Below are 26,273 nucleotides of genomic sequence, written 5' to 3'. Positions count from 1 at the left end.
TCTCCATCACTCTGTGCCTCAGTTCCCTCATCTGTAAAAAGGGGCTATAAATAGTACCTATCTCATGTAGTTGTTTTGAGTATGCAATGAACTAATACTTAGAAAACACTTAAGGCACGATGTAGTACATTGTAAGTGTTCCATAAATGTTAGCATTTATAACCTCTTATTAGATTACTTTTGTAAATAACTCATATATGTGTATAAGTTTTTCCTATTTATCTCACATATTATCTTTATACTCTAGTCTTATATTAAGGGGGAAAAGGAGAATTTGAAGAATATCTTCAAATGTCTTGTCCAGTTATATATACTCTAGGCCTAATTTACACTGGTTCATTTTTGGTAGCTATGGACTAGAACCTTAAAAAAAATTCTTGGGGCCCGCCCAGTGGTGTAGTGGTTAAGTTCACATGCTCCACTTTGGTGGCCCGGGGTTCGCAGGATCAGATCCTGGGTGTAGACCTACACACCACTCATCAAGCGAGGCTGAGGCGGCGTCCCACATAGAGCAACTAGAAGGATGTGCAACTATGACATACAACTATCTATTGGGGCTTTGGGGAGAAAAAGGAAAAAAGAAGGAAGATTGGCAACAGATGTTAGCTCAGGGCCAATCTTTAGCAAAAAGAAATCTCAAAACTCCGATTTCTCAGATTTTATCATTAATCCCAAATTAGGACCTATGTCATCTAGGCAAATGGTTATGTGATTTTATACTTGCTGGATACCCCTGAAAATGTCAAATTAATAATAGCATTTGCAAAAAAATCTAAATATTCACATATAAGTTCATCAAGTATTAAGATGCTGTGTTTACTTTTTGAAGGTTTGTGAAAGGAAACAAATGGATTTTAATGAAAATTATTTGAAAAGTTACCTACTGAGAATATTTTCATCTATTTTCTATTATTTGTTTGATAAACAGCTTTATGCACCCATATCACATCTTAATTTCAAATAATTAGCATTGAATGATTCTATATTTAATCCCCTAAAACAGTTTTGGATGGTTTCTTTTCTCTCACATTTCTGTTTTCTCCTTTTCTGAGTTTTTATTTCTATGGCTAGGCAGAAATCCAAGGGTAATTAAGCAGAACTATTTAGTTCTCCTTGAATCCAAATTCAATGGCAACTCTGTGAATAAGACTCTTTGGATCCAAGCAATCCCCAATATCTAACCCTTACATTGTTGATTTCCCAAGAGAGTTAGGTGGCATAGAAAACTAAGAAGTAAATTAGTAATTGAGTCTGAGAACACAGGCCTAGCATTATCCTTATTATTTTAAAAAATATTTAAATATAGATTTTATTTTTTAATCCAAATAAAAAGCATATTTATTTTAAAAGTACTTAACCACTAATACTAGCACTTAACACTAGAAAGCTTTATATGAAGTGCCTAAAGGAGAGAGGATTGCTCTAATAAACAGGCTACACATTTTCAGATTCTTAATTTAGCTTAAAAAATAAGAAACTCCATTTTCTTCCAGACTGACAGTTCTGAAGTGATCGGATTTCTAAAGTGGGGCCTTGTTCTGCCATATTTCATAGGGTGTATTGATAGCAATGTAATCTGAGCTTTGCTGATTGTTGCAGCAGGAAACTTTGAGGTTGAATAATATGTTTAAATTTTAGGTCTAATTTTCAGATACAGAAACCATTGTTCTTAGAGTACTCCAAAATGGAAAGTTTCTTGAAGACAGGTTAATGGCAACTAAGATTAGATGATATAATAACCAGATTGCCAACTGCTTAAATTTTAAAGAATACTATCCTTTTCATGTGAGAAAACTTCTCACATCTCCTAAGCAATTCAGCCCTCATCCTGGGCATCATGCCTCTGGGGAAGGGAAATTATTAGAAGGTATTCTTGTGATATGAACTTAGACGGTATTCTTGTGATATGAACTCAAGTCAAAGAAAGCAAATCAGTTTCAGTGTACCGTGGCCTAATGCTTTGGGAAAGCCCAATGACCTATCATTTTCCCACTATTCTGTGCCTGGATCTACTGTCTCATCTCTGAATCAGATTTGCTTTATGTAAGTACTTCTTGTTTAAATTGCTTTTTCATATTGAACTTTCTTCAATGAATATATAGTTATTACTAGAACAATCAATGCACAACGGTCAATTCCTGGTTTTGATCACACAGTTAAAAGTGATATATTTTGTCTCATTTTGGGTGTTACTTTGAGTAAACGAGCTCCTAGATTTCTTGGAATGTTATATAGTCTATATGTATGTGGTACTATTAATATCTTCTGCCATGTTTGTTTATATAAATTTTCACATCTTAGTAATATGTTCCACATACCCTGTTAATGCATTATGCCTCCTATGAGAGGCATGGGTTTGTATTTCAATTACATTCCTACTCTGTTCCAGAAAGTATGATGAATTTTGCAATATTTCCATCTCTACAATTACCTATTCTGTATATTTACCCAACTTCTGAGATTTTCCTCATGCTAAAATGGAAGAAGTATCCCTATTACTTTCAATGGAAATCCCTATATTTGTGCTCTGGAACCCAATCCTGCTCACCTTCTCATGAATTTTACCTTTTTAGATAGTCCCTTCTTTCAAAATGATCATTCCCTTCAGCAAAGACACTGCTTAATATCTTCCATATCAGAAAAAATTAATTTGTCTAACCCACTTCTCTGATGACAATAGGCACCATTTTTCTGATCTCTGTTTCAGGTAATAGTATCCAATGAAGTGTCACGACTCATGGGCTTCATATATTCACATTCAATATACTCTTGAATCCACTGTAATAAAACTCCCATGCTCTCATATTTTATTAAAACTACTCTTTTCAAGTTAACCAGTGATGTCCATCTTGCCAAATCCAATCAATCATTACTAAACTCACTCAACTTCTTAACAGAATTCACTATAGTCCACTTAAAACATTCCCCTTTCTTGGCTTTTACGAAGCCTCACCTTCCCAGTTTCCCTTCTCTCCTGGGCTGTTCCACTGTTTTTGCTAGCACTTTCTCTTATATAGATGCTGGGCTGCTTTATACTCAAAAGGTTGGGTGCTGTAGCACTCAATCTTTCCCTTCCTTTCCTCTTACAATTCTCTCCCAGATGAGATTATACTGTTCTCATTGCCTTAAATGTAGGCTGATATATCTCAAATTTATATTTCCTGTTCAGAAAGCACATTTGAACTCCACATCCACATCTAATTCCCTGCTTTTTATTCCACGTTTGTCTAATTGAAATGTAGGCATAACATGTCAAAATCATTGATTTTGCCCCAAATTCTTTTTCTCCCAAAAGGAGTTTTCTCCCTACTTCTCTATCTAGCTCAGTGAATGACCTTATCAATTACACGGTAAATCAAACACAAACAACACACAAAAATTGAGTCATTTGTAGTTTCTCCTTCATACTAATGTCACACCAACAAAAAGTTCTAGAGGTTCTATCCAATATATAGCACTATTTTATACTTTTCTTTCCATTTTCTCCTTTTTTTCCACCTTTTTCCGAGATGACATAATTTTTTTTTCCAAATTGTTTTTAACTCTCTACAATTCAAGATTCAAAGTAGCCACTGTGATTTTTTCCAGAACATAAATAGATCTATTATTTCCTTTGCTTAAGAGTTTCCCATTGCTTTTGTGTGTGTGTGTGTGAGGAAGATCAGCCCTGAGCTGACATCCATGCTAATCCTCCTCTTTTTGCTGAGGAAGATTGGCTCTGAGCTAACATCTATTGCCAATCCTCCTCCTTTTTTTTTTTTTTTTACCCCCGAAGCCCCAGTAGATAGTTGTATGTCATAGCTGCACATCCTTCTAGTTGCTGTATGTGGGACGCAGCCTCAGCATGGCCGGAGAAGCGGTGCGTCGGTGGGTGCCCAGGATCCAAACCCAGGCCACCAGTAGTGGAGCGCGCGCACTTAACCGCTAAGCCACGGGGCCGGCCCCCACATTGCTTTTTTAATACAGTAAAAACTCTACCATGTGCTACAGGGCTTGCTCGCCCCACTCCCCTGCCATCCATCCCATTCATTCTGCCTAGCCACACTGAAACATACATTTGTTTCTAAACCAAGTCAAGCTTTTTCTTTAATTTGGATCTTTGCACTTTGGTTCCCTATATTTCAAATATTCTTCTCCTAGCACTTTTCACATTATCCGTTTATTTTTATCCTTCAGGTCTAGATGAAATGTTACTTAAGTTAAGATTAAGGAAGAGACAAGAAGTTTTAGAGGTTTAAAGAAAGAATAAAACACATCTTTTCTCCTTAAATAGTTCTAGAAATAGTTTGGAAAATTTCTAGAACATATTATGATTCTTTACTATATTGTTTATTCATATTTATGTTAAGTAACTATTACTGAATAAGGTAAAACCCCAAAACTCAAGGATATAGAAAAAAGTAATTTATAACCATAGTATATGTGTCTGTGAGTTAGCTGAGGGTCAGCTGAACTAGGCTGGCTTTTGTTGGCCAGCTCTGCTTACCCTCAGTGGGTTCAATCACGCATCTGCTCATTTACTAGGTAGCTTTACTCTAGGATGGGGAAACTGAACAGGGGCAACTCTGCCCTTGTGTCTCTCATCTTCCTTCTGGGACCAGTCAACTAGCCCTGGAGTGTTCTTCTTCTGTCAGTGGCAGGGCATAAGAGGAAATATGCAAGGTCTCATGGAACAGGTCAAATAAGGAACAGGACACCATCACTTTCAACTCACTTTATTGCCAAAAAAAAAGCTAGAAGGCAAACCTAATATGAGAGAATCCTGCAAAATTACATGAATTGGAGAGGGAAGAAGATTTGTGGCCAATAGTGCAACCTACTTTCCATTTATTTATTTTATCATTCTTTGACTAAACAAAGGTGCCAGGTAATGGAAACACAATGGTAATTAACTGAAATGTTTTGTTTTTGATTTTACATTCATCTCCAAACCTCATCTATAACAAAGCTCCAAGATAATTAATCTCTGGCATCTCCTGTTATCCTAAAACTTTTGTACATATAGCAATGAGAAGTTTCATTAAAGGCTTAATTTTTTTTCTTCCAATGTACTGTAGACTTCCCAGAGGCAATTTTTTATCTCTTCTTTATTAACCATTGTGTTTCTTCCATGTAGTATCTACTATTCTATTCATGGAAGTTAGTAAGAGGGATTTTTAAAAATTTTTTTGAATTAGTAATTGAACTAAGCATTAATTAAGAACTGACAGATAAAAATAATTGATGTCAATTCTATGCAAATACGTAGTTGCCCAGCAAATCATAAGAGCCAAATATAGAAGTTAAAAATATATGAATATATTTGATTTAATACTGCCCTTGGTTCCATTTTATTTTCTTTATTACAGCATCAAGTAAAATGATTTATCTATTTCTTTCTCTAGGTACTTCATTGAATACAATGCTGAAGATGACCGATTTTTCAACATTGATGCCAATACTGGAATCATTAAGACAACAAAGGTTCTTGATAGGGAAGAAACTCCATGGTATAACATCACAGTTGCTGCTTCAGAAAATGGTAAGCTACTTTCCTTTATGTATCATAGAAAAAGAGTGTCACTTGTACATGAAGATTTACACTGAGATTTTCTCAGGAGCAAGACTCACCATTTTTATTTTTGATCCCAGGATCCAGCAGAGTGCACAGAATGTATTAGATACAGTTACTCATTGTCGGATGCAGTGAGTAAATCTTATAACTCTTTCTTTACTTTAATCCCAGCATAGGGGTGGAAAATTGGCATCAAAGAACACTTCATTCTCATCCCCGAGTCAAAGTATTTGGTTCACCTCCTAATTGTGAGCCTTGCTCTGTCATGCACTTGTGTCTTCCTTAAGCCATCAAGGAGTTAGAAGAGTATTTTATGTACTGTAGTTTAGAAGAAAAATAAATGAAAATCTGTTGTTGTACTTCAATAATTTTATCAACGTAACACTCTTCCTCAAGCTTCAATTAACACTTAGAAAACTTACAATAAAAGAATAAGTCTTAGAATTTCAACAGGCAAGTCTAAGCCCTCTTTAAGAAAAGTATATAAGGTACAGCTGAGGAAGACTCTTGTTCCAGCCCGCCCAGAATATTGCATTGTGGTAAACACCTAAGTTCATAAAAAAGAAGCAAAAGTATCAATAATTATCTCTGAGTTCAAGAAGATATACATGACTGTGTTCAAATGAAATTAGGATAGAGCTGTAAGAAAATAGATCTACTGTCATGACAATGAAGTCTTTCTTTACGTATTGGGAATAAACCAAAGGTACCAATTACCCCAAATTTAGAATTGTTTGCGAAAATTACGTATACATTTGGGAAAGATTTCAACGTATTCATGGGAGAACCATAAATATATTAGAAATTAGAGATATTTCACATTAGAAAATAGTACTATGTTCCGACGCACCACTTCTCTGGCCGTGCTGAGGCCACGTCCCACATACAGCAACTAGAAGGATGTGCAACTATGACATACAACTATCTACTGGAGCTTTGGGGAAAAAAATAAATAAATAAAATTAAACAACAACAAAAAAAGAAAATAGTGCTATGTAAAACAAAATTATGCTCTCTCTGTCTTTTGCCCTCAGGGTATAAAACATTAATTTTTTTTTTAATGCTTCATTTAGATATAATTCAAATACCATAAAACTCACATTTTTAAAGTGTACAGTTCAATGGCTTTTAGTGTATTCACAGAATTGTGCATCCATCACCCAATCAATTTTAGAACATTTTCATTACTCCAAAAATAGTGTACACTTTAGTCATCATCCTCCAGTCCTCCCCTGCCCCCATGCCCCATGCCCAGGAAGACACTAATCTAGTTTCTGTTTCTATAGATGTCTTAGACTGTTCAGGCTACTAGAACAAAATACCATAAACTAGGTGTTTTAAACAACAAACCTCTACTTCTCAGACTTCTGGAGACTAGAAAGTCCAAGGTCAAGGGCTGGCAGATTCGGTGGTGCTGAGAACCTGCTTGCTGGTTCATAGGTGGCTGTCTTCTAGAGATGTCCTCACATGGTGGAAGGACATGGGAGCTGTGTGGACTCTCTTTAATAAGAGAATTGATTTCATTCATGGGGGCTCCACCCTCATGACCTAATTCTTCCCCAAGGCCCCAGCTCCTAAGACCATCAACTGGAGGTTAAGTTTCAACATAAGAAATTTGGGGAGATATAAACATTTAGTCTATAATAATAGATTTGCCTATTATTGGCATTTAATATAAAAGAATCATACAATATGTGGTCCTTTGTGACTGGCTTATTGCATTTAACATTTTCAAAGTTTATCCACATTGTAGCATGTATCAGCACTTCATTCCTTCTTATCGCTAAGAAATATTCCATTGTTTGGACATACCTTATTTTATTTACCCATTCATCCGTTGATAGACATTTGGATAGCTTCCACCTTTTGCCTAATATGAATAATACTGCTATGAGCATTAATATGAAAGGTTTTGTGTAGACCTGTCTTCATTTCTCTTGGTTATACCTAGGAGTGAGATTGCTGGGTCATATGGAAACTCTATATTTAATCATTCGATGGACTGACAGGCTATTTTCCAAAGTGACCACATTTTACTTTCCCCAAAGCAGTGTGTGAGGGTTCTAATTTCTTTATATCATTACCAATATTTATTATTATATATCATTTTGATTATAAACATTCTAGTGGGTGTGGGGTGATAGCTCCTGTGGCTTATGCAGTTTATAATGTCCTTTGTTACAAATAAATAATTTGTTCATAGGTGGCTGTCTTCTAGAGACAGCCAACTGGAGTACAAATACTGCAGTCTTTTCTATTCTACTTGAATTTTTCATGTTTTTGCATCTGCAAAATTAGCTCAAGTGGCTTCCATTTAGATAATTTTTTCAACATAATATTCTTTTTGAAAATATGCATTCACTAATTACTTTTAAATGAGCTTTATAAAGAATACATGAGTAGGTTCATTTGTGATCATTCTGGTCAATTTTCCTTTTCAAAATAACTAGACTAAGTGTAGAATTGCATGTTCTTAGTCATCTGAGGACAAATGGTAAGGGCTCGTTGAAAAAATAAAGGAATGAATAGATTAATGTAACCAAGAAGTGATGAAGACATTGAAAAGATTCAGAAAAGATTGCGTAGTTCTTGGGAATAGGCTCCATGTATTGAAGGTGGAAGGGAAGAAACCCTGGAGAGAATGATATTTGTTAGAAAAAGCAGAAACTTATTTTAAAATAACTTCAGTTTAACTCCAGAGGTATTTCAATCAGAAACCATACTTTCAATTGCTTCTCAGTCTCACCTCAGCGCAAATAATGTTTGCATCAAGTAGAAACTAATTTATGAATACACATGAGTTTGTTTACCATGAAAATTATATTATTTGCCATCATTACCAAAGGAAATGCCCATTTTTACTAAAGTAACATCTTAAATATATACTTCCTAAGTACTTTTTTTTTCTTTTACTATTTGCTAGTGGTTCCCGTGGGAAATGAGTTAATACTTATCTACTAACTAAAATAGTGTGGTAAATTGTGTTACTTGAATTTTATAGAGGGTGATAAAAAGCCATAGAGACACCTCAATGAGCATTACTAAAATATAATTTAATCCTAATCATAAACAGGTATGCAGAAAAAATGAGCACTAGTTAAGATTTTCTAACCGTATTGGGAGATATGCGTTTAGAAAAGTGTACATTCGTGTCCTGATCGCTCGGCCTAAGTGCCTGTTAAATATTGTTGCAAGCTGTTCCATATACAATGGTTTAGGAGCCTGCCATTGTTTGTAAACTTCAACAGCACTTACCTTATCAAAGCATGTTCTAATAGATTTGTTTTGGAAATGTATTTGATTGTTTTTTTTAAACCAGATTTTTTTTAAAGGCTTAATGTTTTTAGAGCAGTTTTAGAATCACAGCAAAATTGAGTGGTAAGTACAGAGATTTCTCAAAGACCCCCTGCACCTACACATGTTTAGCATCCTCCATTATCAACATCCCCCACCAGTGTGATACTGTGTTACAATGGATGAACCTACATCGACATATCATAATCACCCAAAGCCTGTAGTTTAACTTAGGATTCACTCTTGGTATTCTATGAGTTTGGACAAACGTATAATGGTATGTTTTCACCATTACGGTATCTTATGGAGTATTTTCACCGCACTAAAAGTCCTAAGTGCTCTGCCTATTTGTCTCTCCCCACCCCAATCCCTGGTAACCACTGATCTTTTTCTTGGCTCCATAGTTTTGCCTTTTCCAGAATGTCATATAGTTGGAATCATATTGTATGAAGCCTTTTCAGACTGGCTTCTTCACTTAGTAATAGGCATTTAAGGATTCTCCAGTCTTTTCATGGCTTGACAGCTCATTTCTTTTTAGCACTCAATTATATTCCATTGTCTGGATGGACCACGTCTGTAGATTTTTGTGTGGACAGCAGTTTTCAACTCCTTTGGGTAAATACCAAGGGGTGCCATCACTGAATCATATGGTAAGAGTGTATTTAGTTTTATACGAAACTGAAATAGTATCTTCCAAAGTGGCTGTACCATTTTGCATTCCCACCAGCAATGAGTGAGAGCTCCTGCTGCTCCACATCGTCATCAGCATTTGGTGTTGTCAGTGTCCCAGGATTTAGGCCACTCTAATAGGTATGGTGTGGTGTTTTAATTTGCATTTCTCTGATGACATGTATGTGGAGCATCTTTTCATATGCTTATTTGCCATTTGTACGTCTTTTTTGGTGAGGTGTCTGTTAAGGTCCTTGGCCCATTTTTCAATCAGGTTGTTTGTTTTCTTATCAGTGAATTTTAAGAGTTCTTTGTATGTTTTAGAAAACGTCCTTTATTAGATATGTATTTTTCAAATATTTTCTCCCAGTACATGTCTTGTCTTTTCATTCTTTTGACATTGTCTTTTGCGGAGTTGAAATCAGATTTTTAAAATATTTTTGGTGTAAGTTTCTGAGAAGCCTGTTGTTCTGTGGAATTACATTTAGAAGTTAATGTTTTAAAGTACTTTTTTTTTTTTGTGAGAAAGATTTGACCTGAGCTAACATCCGTTGCCAAGCTTCTTCTTTTTCCACTTGAGGAAGATTAGCTGTGAGCTAACATCTGTGCCAGTCTTCCTCTACTTTGTATGTGGGTCACTGGCACAGCATGGCTGACGAGTGGTGTAAGTCTGCATCTGGGATGGAAACCCACACACCGGCAAACCCAGGCTACTGAAGCAGATAGCGCCAAACTTAACTACTACGCCACAGGGCCTGCCCCTTAAAGAACTTTTTTAGCCTAATTAGTGTGCTGTGCAAGTAAGAGAAAGGTGTCCCTCTAAGCAGATGAAGCAGTGCACCAGGATTTAAGAGCAAATAAGAGCAAAGCACCTCTGCACAGACAAAAAATAAAAAACAATGCCCCTTCCTCCAGGTGAACAGACTCCAGGCTAGAGTACCAATGTGAGAGTATAGGGTGTCATGAAAAAAGTGGGGAGACCTCTGAGCATGTAGGTAGAGCCCAAATGCAATGCAGCTCTTAATTACATGGTGTTTGGCTCTGCCTTCTGTGTCCTGTGGTTCTAGGTCAAAGTGACTATTCAGCTGCCCGGTCATATGGTGAAGGCACAAAACATAGGTCTGATCTATAATATCCTTTACTGCTGCTGCTAAACATAACTGGTAGCTGTCTTGCTCTTGTATGCTGTACTTTTACAGACATGTCATCCAAACAAAAATCTCTGTGAAATAGAGGACAGATATGATTCTCATTTTATAGATAATGAAATTAAGACTCATACAAAGTATGAATCTAAATATTTTGAGTCCTAGATCTGTGATCGTTCTATTATAGCCTTTCAGGGAAGCTGATATTCATTGAACCCAAGTATTGTTCAGATATTTTAACTGATTGAAGTTTATTTTACTATTTACTTTTTAAATTTGTTCTGTGATGTAAGACTGTAACGACATGATTTTAAAGAAGCCATTAAGAATCAGATAAATTCAATAAACGTCTTTGGTCAGGGAAATAGAAAGTGTTGTATTCTCATCACATATCACAGTTCTTGGGGAAACATACTTTCTAAATAAATACCTGTGGAATATTTCTGTTACAGGTAACAATGCCTTCCCTCTATGTAATCCATAATACAGCCATTTGGTAATTTCTATTATTTTTCTATTGTTATGTAACAAATAATCATGTGATTTCTGTAAGTTGGAAGTACAGGTGGATTCAACTGGGTTCCCTGGTTAAGGTTTGGCAAGACCTTAGAAAGAAGTAGTCATGTGTCAGCTGGGCTGGGCTCTTATCTGGAGACTCTGAGGAAGAATCTGATTTAATGCTCATTCTTCTTGTTGGCAGAGTCCACTTCCTTCAGGGCGTAGGTGTCAGGTCTCCATATTCTTCCTGTTGTTAGCTGGGGCAAGTCTCTTGTAGAAGCTGCCCGCATTCCTTCTCACATGGCAGTCGCCTTCTTCAAGCTAGCAGCAGTGTGTTAAATCCTTCTCATGCTTTGAATCTCTTTGACTTCTTCTGCCACCAGCTGGACAAAGTCTCTGCTTTCGATGGTGTCCACCTAATCGGGTCAGGCCCATGCAGATAATCTCTGTATTTTAAGGTCAACTGACTTGGGACTTTAATTACATCTGCAAAATCCTTTCCCAGCAGTTCTTAGATTAGTGTTTGGTTAAATAACAAATGAGTGGGAATCTTGTGCTGTCATCTTTAGAATTCTGCCTACCATGATCCTAAAATATCTGTAAAAATTTGAGGGGCTTATTCTTTTTACTAGATAATAAATATTCTTTCAAACCAGTATGATATGGCTTACTTTTCCTTTTATATGACTCCCTAGAAAATAGTGCCACTAGTAGGCACTCAATAATAGTTCTTAATATATTTTTCTCAAGTAAATAGCTCCCATCTCCCTCCATTTTCTTATTAATGCCTCAACTCAAGAAAATGTATATTTTTATCCCCACTGCTCTTCAGAACCTGACATTATGGTCATCACTTCCTAATAGCTAAAACCAGTGAGTACTTTTCATTTCTTATCTCTCCCTGATTTCTTTCTGATATTTGACTATATTAATCATTCTCTTTCCTCTTGGAATTTTCTACTTTCTTAGCTACCATTCCACTACTTTGGTATGGTATACTTTATCATCTCCATCCTAAAGTATACATTAATTAACTCACTCAGAATGTTTAATAAAGAATACTTGCTAGGCAATGTAGTATTATAGGCACTAAGGATATAGAGGACATTATTTTGCCTTTGAGGAATTTGAGTCTAATGGAGAAGACACGGTAAGCAGATGACTCTATTACGGATAACTACTGTGACAATACGGTTTTTAGGGGCTAGAAAAACATGAAACCACGGTAGTAAGCCTTCAGCTTTGTGGACTCAGTCACAAAGTGGGCGTTCAAGGGACTGATACATCTGCACTGCAGTGGATCCATCTGCCTTGGGGCAGCCTCTGGGACACCATCCTATATGATCACCTGTTGAGTTGTCAGGCAAAGCAGCAGCTCTGACATCCCCTTTCAGAGCAGCACTGCCAGCATTTCTAACAAGGGTCCCATGACTCTACTCCAAGCCACAAAAGACCCTTCTGAAAAGCTCCATAAATACTCAGATTCTCCTGTAGTCTCCCAAGCCCTCTGGGTGTCAGGCCTTTCTGGGACCTTAATCGTTGAGGCCTTGTTAGTGTCCTACTTGGCTATCAGGAAACAGAGATGAGTTCCTCAGACCAGATGTCTTAATAAATCTCTCTACGATGATCAGTGAATGTTTCATAGAGAGGATAATGCATGGATTCAGTCTTGAGGTGAAGGATGAGTAAAGGTTAGCCTGCATTCTATTTCTAAGTATACCTGTTTTAGTCAGGGTTCTACAGAGAAAGAGAACCAATAGGATTCAGAATCAATAGGCTTCAGAACCAATAAAGAGATTTATTATAAAGAATTTGCTCGTGCAATAATGAGGCTGGGAAGTTCAAAATCCTCAATGCCAATGCCCCAGGTCAAGTTTAAAGGCCAGAATCAGGAAGAGCCAATATCTCGGTTTAAAGGCCATCAGGCAAGAGAATTGTCTCTTATTCGAGAGAGGGTCAGCCTTTTGTTCCATTCATGTCTTCAAATGGTTGGATGAGGCCCACTCACAATGTGCAGAACAATCTGCTTTACTCAGTCTGCCAACTTAATGTTGATCGTATCAGAAAACACCCTCACGGAAACACACAGAATAATGTTTCACTAAATATCTGGGCACACTGTGAATTAGAAACTGGTAGTGGCCCAGCATCCTGGCTGAGAATCAGCCCCTCTAGGTGATTTTCATGCAGGCTGAAGTTTAAGGACCACTGACCTATGTGATTCTAATGCAAGTTAAGTTTAAGAAACATTGTTTCCAATCACAATTTGATTTATGTCATAGCTCTGTTTAATATTAATCTCTTGGGCATGCTCATGTGCACAGACACATACATACACACTCTCACACACGTCTTGAATGTCTGAGAAATAAACTCCACACAGGACATATGTGGCTTTTCTTTATAAGACTTGGCCCTCTCTGTTCTCAGCTTAATCCTCTGAAAAATGAATATCATGCTTTTAGTCACAGATCTTCAAACAGGCTGTGTTCTTTCAAAAATTTTATAATAATTTTATAATCCTTTCATCTCTCAATACCCTCTTCTAGTTTTGTTCTGCTTTACAGACACCTATTTACTTTTAAGAACTATTTCAAATGTCACAACATCTGTGAAATCTTTCTCAACTTCTCAGGCAAATTTTACAGCTCCTTCTCCTCTGTGCTCTAACTGTATGCCTGCCTTAACTATAGCGCTTATCATTTACTAGCCTTAAATATAGCATTAATCACATTTTTTGTAATATTTTTCACCTCTACTGGATTGTAAACATCTCAAGTCTAGGAATCAGGTCTATTTCATCTTTGTTTATCATAGTATTTCCAAATACTTAGTAAATTTCCTGACACATAGAATTTGGTTACTAAAATTTTGTTAAATACTTGAATATTCTTTGCCTCTCTTTTGTCTACCTACCTTAACTGCCCAACGACTTCATCACTCACTACAAAATTCAATGATCACTAAAGTATATATTTCTCATTTTACCTAAAATATCCTATTTCTCCTTGTTCTTTGCACCAAATGTGAAAACTTATTCCATCTGATCAATAAATCAAAATGGGACTCTATCAATCACTGCTTGCATGACAGATGAATTTCCATTGTGTCAAAATTGGGGAGTTGCTACTTTATTCATACTTTTGATGAGTCCAAAAAGTTCTGCTCTCACCAGAGTGCACTAATTAAACAGCAACAACAACAATCATGTTGTGTGCATTGATATAATATTTACTTCAGCTGTGTTTCACTTTTTCTCTAAACAGATTATGTGTAACTCAGTTCAGAAATCAATGTTTACATGTTCTTTATTCATTTCTTGGTTTTTTCCTCAATTCTCATGCAAACATATTCAAAGATTAAGATTCACAAATTTCAAATTTAGTGCAATTAATAACTTCACATGATGGAAATTAAATTTAGATTTTATGAACTCATACCTTGTTGCCTTTTAATCTGAAATTAATTTTTGTTAGCAGCTGCATCTAACAATACAAAATTCCATTACTGAAGAATGGACGGTTTTAAGTCCTTTTAGCTTCGACATATTTTGTTGTTGTCAGAGTGCTTATTTTGATATATGAAATTTGCCTTTCAAGAATGTTCATATTAGTAATTTCCCTTGGCACACAAAAGCGTCCTAATTGGCACTTTTTTCTTCTCACACAAAGGGAAAATTACACAAAGAAATTGGTATTGCTTTAACCAATGTTCAAAAGTAATAAATAAAATGCTTTTATGAAATATTTGTTTATACATGTATGTATCAGTGTATTAGTTACCTATTGCTATGTAACAGATTACTACAAAATATCCAAAAAAAATTCAATTTGTTCTAAGAGTTAAAAGAAATTTATTGGCCCATGTACTTGTAAAGTTCAGATAATTAAGCTTCAGGCTTACTTTGATCAGGTCTCTATCTCCAATTCTCTGTGATTTTTCCTTTTCTGCATTCCTTTTTATCTCATCATTTGCTTTAGTGTTGCTATATTATAGTAACAAGCAACAAGTACTATGTTAACTTATAATATGTTAATGGGATGAATGCCATCTTAAATTGGGGGAAAATTGATCCTCATTCTCATCCAGGGTGATATAAATTGTCACTTTGGATCACCATTAAAAATGTTGCCCCAGGGGCTTGCCCCATGTGGCCCCTCACACACACACAAAAAAAATGTTGCTCCAATTAGCTCTTTTTGTGTGTGTGTGAGGAAGATCAGCCCTGAGCTAACACCCATGCTAATCCTCCTTTTTTTCCTGAGGGAGACCGGCTCTGAGCTAACATCTATTGCCAGTCCTCCTCCTTTGTTTTTTCCTCCAAAGCCCCAGTAGATAGTTGTATGTCATAGTTGCACATCCTTCTAGTTGCTGTATGTGGGACTCAGCCTCAGCATGGCCAGAGCAGCGGTGCGTCGGTGTGCGCCCAGGATCCGAACCCAGGCCGCCAGTGGCGGAGAGCACGCCCTTAACTGCTAAGCCACGGTGCCGGCCCCAGTTAGCTCTTTTTTAAACTAATCTCCATTCACTGTCTTTAAAAATTGTATTTAGTACATGAAATCTGCCCATAATTGGATTAATGATTATGGGAAAAATATGGGGTTTTCCACATTGGCTCAAGACCGTCAAAGCCCGTATTTTCATTTTCACTTGCAGTCAATTCCACTCAAACCTCTTGGGTTCTACTGATGGAGAGGAGTTTGGTGAGGCAATTGCAATATTTGCTACATTCTAATTTTTTGTCATCATTTGCATAATATGTCAATACATTTAAGAGCTTACTAATAGCACTATCCCAATCTCAGTATCAAATTCTAGAAAAATTAGAACAAATCTGTTTATTCAAAAGAAACTCACATAACTGAAGCAATTATATAGAGCACTACTACATATTTATTTTATAGTTTTCTTTCCTCCTCAAGTTTCCAATACCTCTTCCAATTTCCTTACATGTGTCACATAATCTTGCTTCTCTAATGACTTAAAATAAGAATAATCAGAAAAGAGTTTCCACAGTTTCCTGCCATTATATCTACCAATCTAACTAGTGCTATGGGCATTAGTCCCCATAAATCCAGCTTACTTCAGGTTACTGTGAATGAACTCCCCGTGCCATGTTTATGGCCACCCCTCTGAGTGTGCCCTGAATCCTGTCTTTTCTTGCTCACTTTGAGATGCTGCATTGCCAATTATATTTCCTCTTTGCTGTAACTTCATTTTCCCATTCTCAGATACATAATTTTCCTGTCCTCAAAAATAGACTGTATTTGTTATCTGAAAATAAAATGGAAACAAAACGGAAAACCTACCTTGATCTAGTGGTTCCCTCCAGGTACAACTCTATGATTCCATCCCCTTTACTGAAACACCCTTGAAAGAGTCGTCTATATTCACAGTCTGCGTTCTCTATTCCCATGTTCCTTCACATTCGCTCTAAAACGACTCTTCGTTACTTCGCCAAAATTACCCTTGTCCTCCTGCAAAATCTAAAGTATAATTCCCGTTCCTCCATTTGCTCAGCAAAGCAGTAACTTTTAGCACAATTGACAGCTCCTTCAAGAAACAGATCCTTTCTTTGGTTTAAGGACATAACATTCTCTTGACTCTCTTCATCCTTCACTGGTTCTTCTATCTCAGTGTGCTGTTTACTTCCTCCCTATCCCTCCATTCATTGTATTATGGGGCATCCTGATTTTCAGACCTCACACCTATATGCAGTTATTGCTCGAGTAATTTCATCCAGTCTAATGGATTTGTATAACATCTACGTATTGATAGCTCTCAAATTTAAACCTGCAGCAGCTTGGGTACTTTGTCCCTGAATTCCATATTAGCCACCTTAATATCTCCTCTCAGAGGTCTCAAACTCAACGTTATCCAAGTAAATCTCCTCAAACTCCAATTTCTCTGTAAATCTGCTCCTCCAGACGTCTTATCCATCTCAATAACGATGGCATAGTCTTCAGATTGCTTATGTAAATTACTCGGAGTCATATTTGGCTCCTCTTTTTCTCTCATGCTCTGCATTCAATTCATCAGAAACTTCTGTCAGCTATACTTTAAAAAATATCTATTAAGTCAACCACTTTGTACCATTTTCATCACTCCCAGCCTTGTTCAAACAACCATCACCCCCACCTGGAGTACTGCAATAGCTTCCTAAATAGTCTTTGGGACTTAACTCCAGCCTCCTTTAATCTATTATCCAGAGAACTGCCAGAATGTTCCTTTTAAATCATAAATAACACCATGTAGTTACTTTTAAATGATAAATACCATGTAGTTTATCTTTTAGATAAGATAAAATACTCCCAAATAAATTAAGATTCAAAAACATGACATTCATAATGGGTGAACCAAGATACACACACACACATACATCGTGTTGAAAAAGCATAAAGATAAAGCATAGCTTCTGTTTACATTTTAGTTCTGGGTAGCAGGATGAAAATGTCCCCCATGAGAAATTGTGTATACGACATTTCTTACATATCATTTCAGATCACCTTGGCCTCAATAACTCTGTGACAAGTGTGAAACAGAAATATATTCAAACAAACAAGCAAAATTCAGGAAGTTTACATTGCTATTAAGAAATTCATTAGAAAGAAAGAAAATTATTTCAAAAGGAAGGGCTAAGATTCAATAAGGAATGATGACAAAGAAAATGGTACACATGATGTCACCTTTCTCTGTAATAACAAAATGTCAAATTTGACAGATTAACAAAACCACAAGCATCATTATCATCATCATCATCACCATCATCACCACCATAACTTATAGGCATAAAGTTGTGAAAGACTTGATTGGAATTAAACCATTTATAAGTTATTATAGTGTTCAGGAAGAGAGTAAAGATAGTGATTGTTCTCAGATTATCCAGAATTACACAAGCATGTTAACATTTCTGGGTCAAAAAAATAAAAGAAATTTAGTGTACAGATTTAAAATTAGAGGAAAAATGCAAAAAGAATGAAACCTTAAACAATATACTGGAGAGTAATATTAGAAGAGATAAAAACAGAAAAATTAGGACAAATCTGAAGCACAAAATAAAGTGGTAAAAGTATATATTAATAACTAAAGTGGTGTAAATGGAATAAACTCTCCTGTTAAAACAACATTACCATACTGAAGTGAAGTACGAAAAAAAAATCATCTGTTTGTTGCTTGTAACAGGCACATATGAGATTTAAAGATATAGAAAGTTTTAAAATAAAAGAATACAATAAAAATATACAATTTTAACAGAAAGAAATCTGGCAGGACTGTTAGTATTAGACAAAATATATTTTAAAACAAAAAGCTATCATGATGATGAGAGTCACCCCATATTGACATGCAGTGTATGTCCCCAGAGTGACGTAACCATTGGAAATTTCTATGCACCTAATAAAATAGCTTCAAAATAAAAAAAATAATCTTGGAGAAAACTGTTAACAAACTTATCTCAGAAATATTTTAGTAAGCAGACCAAAAGAGTCAGTAATGATGAAAGGGTTTCAAAGAATAAAATAAAAACACTTGATATGGGCCGGCCCTGTGGCTTAGCGGTTAAGTGCGCGTGCTCCGCTACTGGCGGCCCGGGTTCGGATCCCGGGCGCGCACCGAGGCACTGCTTCTCCGGCCATGCTGAGGCCGTGTCCCACATACGGCAACTAGAAGGACGTGCATCTATGACATACAACTATCTACTGGGGCTTTGGGGGTGGGGAAGGAGGAGGATTGGCAATAGATGTTAGCTCAGAGCCGGTCTTCCTCAGCAAAAAGAGGAGGATTAGCATGGATGTTAGCTCAGGGCTGATCTTCCTCACAAAAAAAAAAAAAAAACACTTGATATTTGATTATATATATATGGCAATAAATTTAAAGAATACATATCATTTTCAAGCATACAAAGAAAAATATGTTAACACTGATGACATACTAAACCATATAGGAATTTTGAAAAAAAAAATTATGTTGCTATGTGCTGCATTCTTTGAGAACCACATAATCAAATTGCTATGGGGCAAAGTAGTTTGCAGGTCAGTAGGGAGAATGGATGAACACTTCAACAAACAGTTGAAGACAGAGCTATGCCATCTGGCTATCCAAATGAAAGCAAATTTATTTATCTACCTCACAACCATAGAAAATAAGTAATTCCAGTATGTAAAAGATAAAAATTAAACTTTAAATGAAAAGTAGGATAACATCACTATGACTTTAGATTAAAGAAAGTTTTATAAAAATACAAATTGTACAACCCATAAAGAAAGACATTGGTAAATAAAACTATGAAAATTGTGCTTAGTTAGTAATTAGAATGTAATTTAAAATAGTGAATGAAGAAGTATATACATATATGGGGTGTGTGTACGTACGTGTATACACATATCTCTCTCTATTAATATATGATCAATTTAAATGATTGGACCAAATATATTTCAATTGGAATTACAATATATATTAAACATATTGATATCTTAAGTATATGGTCAGTTTAAATAATAAAATGAATGCCAATTTAAGAGCCACCCACCTCGAAGAATAAGCTTTACACGCGCCTCACTGTTACATCTCTCTGCGTTCCTCCCAGAGCTCGTAAATATTGAATTTTGTATTATTTGTTCCATTTTCTTCTTTACAGTTTTACCAGAGTTAAGCCATTTATGTATCTATATTTAGATATGTAATTACATCTTTGTATTTATTGGCTCATGGACATTGTACATATAAATGGGTTAATATAATATGCACTTTTGGTGAATTTTTTTCTCAATGCTATGTTTTTAAGATTCATCCTTGTGGAGAAGTACAGCTGAAGTTTATTCATTTTCACTATGATGAGGAAATAAATCTATTTTAATTCATGCATACAACTTCCAATGGCTTTGGGTTTTCAGTTTTTATAGCTTCAGGTATTATTAATGTTGCTGATATAACATGATTTGTACATGCTTCCTATTGTAAGTGTGACAAACTTCTCTGTGCGTATACCTTGAGTGCACACACTAAGAGCATGTAATCTATTCTTAGACGTACTCGCAAATGTTTTTCAGAGAGAAAGTTTAACATGTGTTTTTAATAAATATATAACTATAATCGATGATTGACCCAGAAATTAGTGTGTATGTTCAATATGTGAGTTAAAGCTCTCTTAACCAATACATTTCATCTTATGCAGAAAAATTACACTCTGAAAAACGTTTGTCTTCAGTTCCAAACTTATATTAACCATCCTGAAGCCTCAGCTTTTATATGTTACTGCACAGTGTAAGAATTTGAGGAAATTCTACAGAAAAGATGTTCTAATATCTCGTATATGAGTCTGGACACATTTTGAAGATTTTTTATAAAGGTAGATGTCTAGAAAATATTTTATAATTGGAGCACTGTTAAAATATATTCATTAAACTCACTCTCTTAGCTACGATTTATTTTGTGTAAAACTTACTTAGTTGACGCCCACAATCAACTGTGTGCTAATAATTAGTAGAACTTTCTCTAGAATGCATGAGCATTCTATTCTCCTTGACTAAGTGATTTTTTAAAAAATTGGATACTATTGACATGTACTGAAATGTACAGATCTCGTCACATTTCGATAGCTTTTGCAAATGCACACTTTCTGTGTAAACACATCCCTATCAAAGCATAGGACAGGGCTGGCCCCATGGCTTAGCGGTTAAGTGCGTGTGCTCCGCTACTGGCGGCCCGGGTTCGTATCCTGGGCACGCACCAACGCACCGCTTCCCCAGCCATGCTGAGGCCGCGTCCCACATACAGCAACTAGAAGGATGTGCAACTATGACATACAACTATCTACTGGGGCTTTGGGGAAAAAAAAAAAAGGAGGAAGATTGGCAATAGATGTTAGCTCAGAGCCGATCTTCCTCAGCAAAAAGAGGAGGATTGGCATGGATGTTAGCTCAGGGCTGATCTTCCTCACAAAAAAAAAAAAAGCATGGGACATTTCCATAGCCTCAGAGAAGTTCTCCTTTACAGCTGATCCCCTTACCTTTCAACCCTAAGAGGTAACAATGTCATAATTTATTTTACAATAATTTTTGCCACTTATAGCCTTTCACACACAGTCATGTGCCGCATAACAGCATTTCGGTCAACGACAGATGACGTATATGACAGTGGTCCATAAGATTAGTACCCTACAGCCTACATGTATAGTAGGCTATACAATTTAGGTTTGTGTAAATACTCTCTGTGATGTTCGTACAATGACAAAATCACCTAACGACACATTTCTGAAAACCACCTCTGTCATTAAGTGACCTGTGACTGTAAGTGGAATCGCGAAGTATATATGATTGGGTTATACAGTATATATACTTTAAGTCGCTTTTGAACAACATAATATTTTGAGATCCATCCATATTCTTAGTAACAGTTGTTTATTTTTTATTTTTAAATAATATTCCATTATGAATATATCATAATTTATCAATTTTCCTCTTGTGAGCATTTGATTTGTTTTTTGCTTGGGGCTATATTTGTAAGCCTGCCATAAATACTTGTACACAAATGTTTGTGTGGATATATGTTTTTATTTTTCTGTGTACATACCTATGAATTGAATGTTTTCATCACAAACTACGTGCAAGTTTAACTCTATGAGAAACAAACTGTTTTTCCAATGTAGTTGTAACATTTTCTAAAAATGTGAGAATCCTGTTTTCTTTACCTCATCCTTTGGAGTTGATAACCTCTCTAATTTTAGTCATAATTTGGGAGTATAGTAGAATTACATTGTGGTTTTCATTTACATATCTCTAATGACAAAAGAAGCTAAATATTTTTTCATATCCATACTAATCATATGTATATATTCCTCTATGATCTCATTTGCCCACTTTGTTTTGAGTTGATTTTTATAATTAAATATTCTGAGAGTTATTTTTATATCCTGGACATAAATTCTTTGAGAGAGAGAGATATATATACGTATATTCCCAATCTGAGGCTTGCAATTTTGCTTATTCACCTGTATTTTTTGAAGAACAGACATTTTCAGTTATCATGAGTTAAGATTATCAAGTTTTAATCTTATAATGAGTGATCTCTGTGTCTTGTCTATAAAATATTTGCCTACCCAATATTGTGAATGTTTTCTTCTATTAGGTTTGTATTTTTAGTTCTTAAGTTGTGTAACCCCCATCTAGAATTATCTTTTGTGGCTGAGGGAGGTAGGGATGGGAGTGGATTACTTCCCATATAGATGTTCATTTGTTGCAAAGCTTTCCCATTCTGATTGAATTGTTTTGGCAAATTTGTCAAAAATCAACTGAACACATATGCCTATTACTATTTTGGGGACACTGTTTTCTGTTCCATTGATTTATTTGTCTATACTTATGCCAGTGGTGCATTATCTTAATTACTGTAACTATAGAGAATTTTGAAATCAAGTAGCAAAAGATGTACAACCATGGTCAACATTTTCACAGTTGATTTAGATTTCTGGATTGTTTGCATTTCTTTATAAATGTTAGAAACAGCTTGCCAATTTCTACAAAAAAAAAGAAAAAGCTGCTGAGATTTGGATTGGAATTGGATTGAAATCTATAGCTCATTTTGGGGAGAACCGATATCTTAATAATGTCAAATCTTTCAATCCATAAATATGGTATATCTCTCCATTTCTTTAATTATCCCTTGCTTTCTCTCAGCTAAATATTATAGTTTGCATGTAGAGGTGTTATAAATCTTTTGTAAAATTCATCCCTAAGTATTTTGTGAATTTTTAGGCCATTATACATTATTTTTTTCAATTTTATACAAATATTTATTAACTAAAGCTTTATTTCTACCATATTTAAAAAATTTTTAAATCTAATGTCATTATTTACAATTAATGTTTCAACTAATTAACACCATTTCCTGGCTCCAAATTAAAAATCTCAGAATATGTCACTTTTTTGTTTACAAGTCAGATTTATTAAGGAATAATTTTCTTAGTAAAATCATCATTTTTAAATGTAAATTCTGATAAATTTTGCAGAGGCATCTGGTCACCTGAGCACCACCACAATCATGATATAACATCATTCCATCACTTCAGAAAGTTCTCTTTGAAACGATATCCCTTGTCCCGCTTCCAAATCCTAGAAACTACTGGTCTGATTTCTCAGCCTGTAGTTTTGCCTTTTGAAGAGATAATGACAATGAAAGCTACAATATGTGGACTCTTTCGACTGGCTCTTTTCATGTAGCATATATTTTTGATATTTGTCCATGCCATTATATCAACAGGTAATTAGTAGTAATCATTCTCTTGTATGTATGTATACCGCACTTTACTTATAAATCACTTGATGCAAAGACGGCTTGTTTCTAGTTTTTAGCTATTCTAAATAAAGCTTCCACTAATATTTGCAATCAAGTTTTATGAGAACATGTGTTTTAATTTAATTTACCCTGGGTAAATAGGTAGGATTGTTGGGCTAAATAGTAACCTTAAGTTATGAAAACACACTGGGTTGGTTCCCAGAGTGGCCACCACCAGTTCCTCCTCATCCTTGACATTGCCAGAGTGTTTTGTGTGTGTGTGTGTGTGAGGAAGATCAGCCCTGAGCTAACATCTGCGCTAATCCTCCTCTTTTTGCTGAGGAAGACCGGCCCTGAGCTAACATCTATTGCCAATCCTCCTCCTTTTTTCTTCCCCAAAGCCCCAGTAGATAGTTGTACGTCATAGATGCACATCCTTCTAGTTGCTGCATGTGGGACGCGGCCTCAGCATGGCCGGAGAAGCGGTGCATCGGTGCGCGCCCGGGATCTGAACCCGGGCCGCCAGCAGCGGAGCGCGTGCACTTAACCGCTAAGCCACGGGGCTGGCCCAAGCCAGTGTGTTTTTCCCCTCATTCTAGTAAGTATGTGGGGACATCACATTGTTGTTTTAATTTGCATTTCACACAGACCAGTGATGTTGAAAATATTTTTATGTGCTTATATCTATAAATAAATATAAGCTGTGGTGGATTTTCTATTAAAATTTTTCTGTTAAAAATTTTACACATTTTTATAAAATTATTTAGCTTTTTGTTATTAGTTTTGAGACTTTAATGTATTATGGATATATGACTTTATCAGGTGTGTGCCTCTCAAATATTTTTTCATATTCTGTCTTTTTTTTAGTTTCTTAATAAAGTGTTTTTACAGAGTTTTTAAAGGGATAGAAATTTTTTTGAAAAAGTACAATTCATATTTTTTTCTTTCTTTTATGATTTTTGACTTTTGGGTATTATCTAAGGGTTCTTTGCTAAACACAAGGTAACAAAACATATACCCTATTTGTTCTTATATATTTAAATTCAAGGTTTTATATTTGGTCTGTGGTTTACTTTGAGTCATATTTTTTATATGATAAGAAGTAAATGTCAAGTTTACTTTACATATGAATTTCCAAGGGGTCCACTATTTGTTACAAATGCTATTATTTCTCCATTTAATTATCATGGCAATTTTTTCCATTAACACTTGACCATTTATATTTTGATCAACTTCTGGACTCTGTTTTCTGTAAATGCCTTTAATTTTATCTCTATATATAATCTTATACCAATGCTGTTGTCTTGATTACTGTGGCTACATAGTCACATTTAAAATCAGAGGCCTGTTAAACTTATCACTGTAATTATGTAATTTATTTAGGTATTACACAAAAGAATGTGCATAATGGAATCAGGATTTGTGTAGTCTTTGTTGAAAGTTTTCCTAAGACGTGATAGAAGTGGTTTGCTAAAAATATGCTGCAATTTAGGAGAAAAATGGGATAATTATAAAATCTCAGGGAATTTCATGAAAATCAAAATTTTTGCTATATTTAACCTGTTTTGAATGTATCTTTCTGTTATTTCTTCACTTGGAATAAATCGATTTTGAGCTCATAGATGATGCTGTGCATGTGATTTTTATAAGAGTGGTAACGTTAACCTCAAGCAACAGAGTGATATCTCTTCATTCTCAGAGATAAGGCCTTCTCACTACATCCAGAGATTGGAGATTGGGGAACAATTAGGCATTCCAATATTTTAATACAAATGTTTAAAATATATATGCATCATTTTTATTAATTATTTCCTATTTTACCTGTTTTGTTGTAATTTAAAAAAAAACACTTTTAGATGCTGATTGTATCTGATAAGAAAATTTTCATTATCCTTACCTTGCTCACCAGACAAAGAAAAAGAATATAAAATGATGATACATTCTATTAGTAAAGTTCTAGGCAGCATAAAAAATATGATTGCAAATGTAAGTTCAAAGGACAGCACAATAGTTGATCGCAAGCTGAATCTGGGGAACTCTACAAGGGTGAAAGCAAGAGGAGTTCACAGGCATCGTGGACGAACAGACCAAGGTGGAAAGTAAATGTTAAAACTACGAATTATGACAAGAATTAGAAAATAAATGTGACATTTGTTAGATTCTTTCTTACAATTGAATGGGCCAATTGTGACATTTTAACAGAGATAAGAAAACAAAAACTATTTTCAATTTATTTTATAATCAATAGCAGATACTTACATCATCCTAGTGTAATTAATTTCACATAGAGGTGAATTAGTTTGTCTTTACAGCTCTGATTACAGAACAAAGACAGTGTTCATTCCTAATATCAAAGGCATGACTTAAACTTTTGAAGTTTCCACCTTATGTTAGCCTCAGGCAATAATGCTACAAAAGTATTGGGAATCGCTGGAGAATTTATGGGTAATTGGGGAAAAAAACAATGTCCTTAAGAGAGTCGAGATTCATTTTATAGTAATTCACTTCAATCTATGATCTTTATGATGAGCGGGCCACTAATAAATAAAATTTTATAATGTAAACTAACAAAAAAAAACTGGATAAGTACATGAAATGAGTTTTGGGTGATGCATTTCTAAATGCTTTGTAATTTTTGAAAAGGCTTCTAGACAAGTATCAGACATTTTTAACTATTATGAAATAAATAAGTGATCTAAAACATGTAGGGTCAGTTTAATTTTCTATCACATAAAATTCACAGAATGTTTTATTTGAAACATTTTTAGTTGGCTATAAGAAAAAGATGTTTGAGGATTTAATCTGTTAAATATCAGATATAGATCCTCACTTATCCACTA

At 35.2% G+C, this 26,273-nt stretch overlaps 1 protein-coding gene across 2 annotated transcripts in view; it reads left to right on the top strand.

The window, feature by feature from the left end:
- CDH18 (cadherin 18) overlaps nucleotides 1-26,273 on the top strand; it is a 466,620-nt gene that overhangs the window by 391,359 nt on the left and 48,988 nt on the right. For both annotated transcript variants that reach the window (XM_004422693.2, XM_087443160.1), the window contains exon 8: nucleotides 5,385-5,521. In XM_004422693.2, coding sequence (XP_004422750.1) covers nucleotides 5,385-5,521 — 137 coding nt within the window. The remainder of the gene's footprint in view (nucleotides 1-5,384; nucleotides 5,522-26,273) is intronic.

This window comes from Ceratotherium simum, chromosome 18 (genome assembly GCF_057802395.1).
Source record: "Ceratotherium simum simum isolate JZ-2026a chromosome 18, ASM5780239v1, whole genome shotgun sequence".
In the NCBI taxonomy this organism is placed as follows: Eukaryota; Metazoa; Chordata; class Mammalia; order Perissodactyla; family Rhinocerotidae; genus Ceratotherium; species Ceratotherium simum.
Note: the sequence above shows the minus strand (reverse complement) of the source record. Positions and strands in the feature narration are given on the sequence as shown.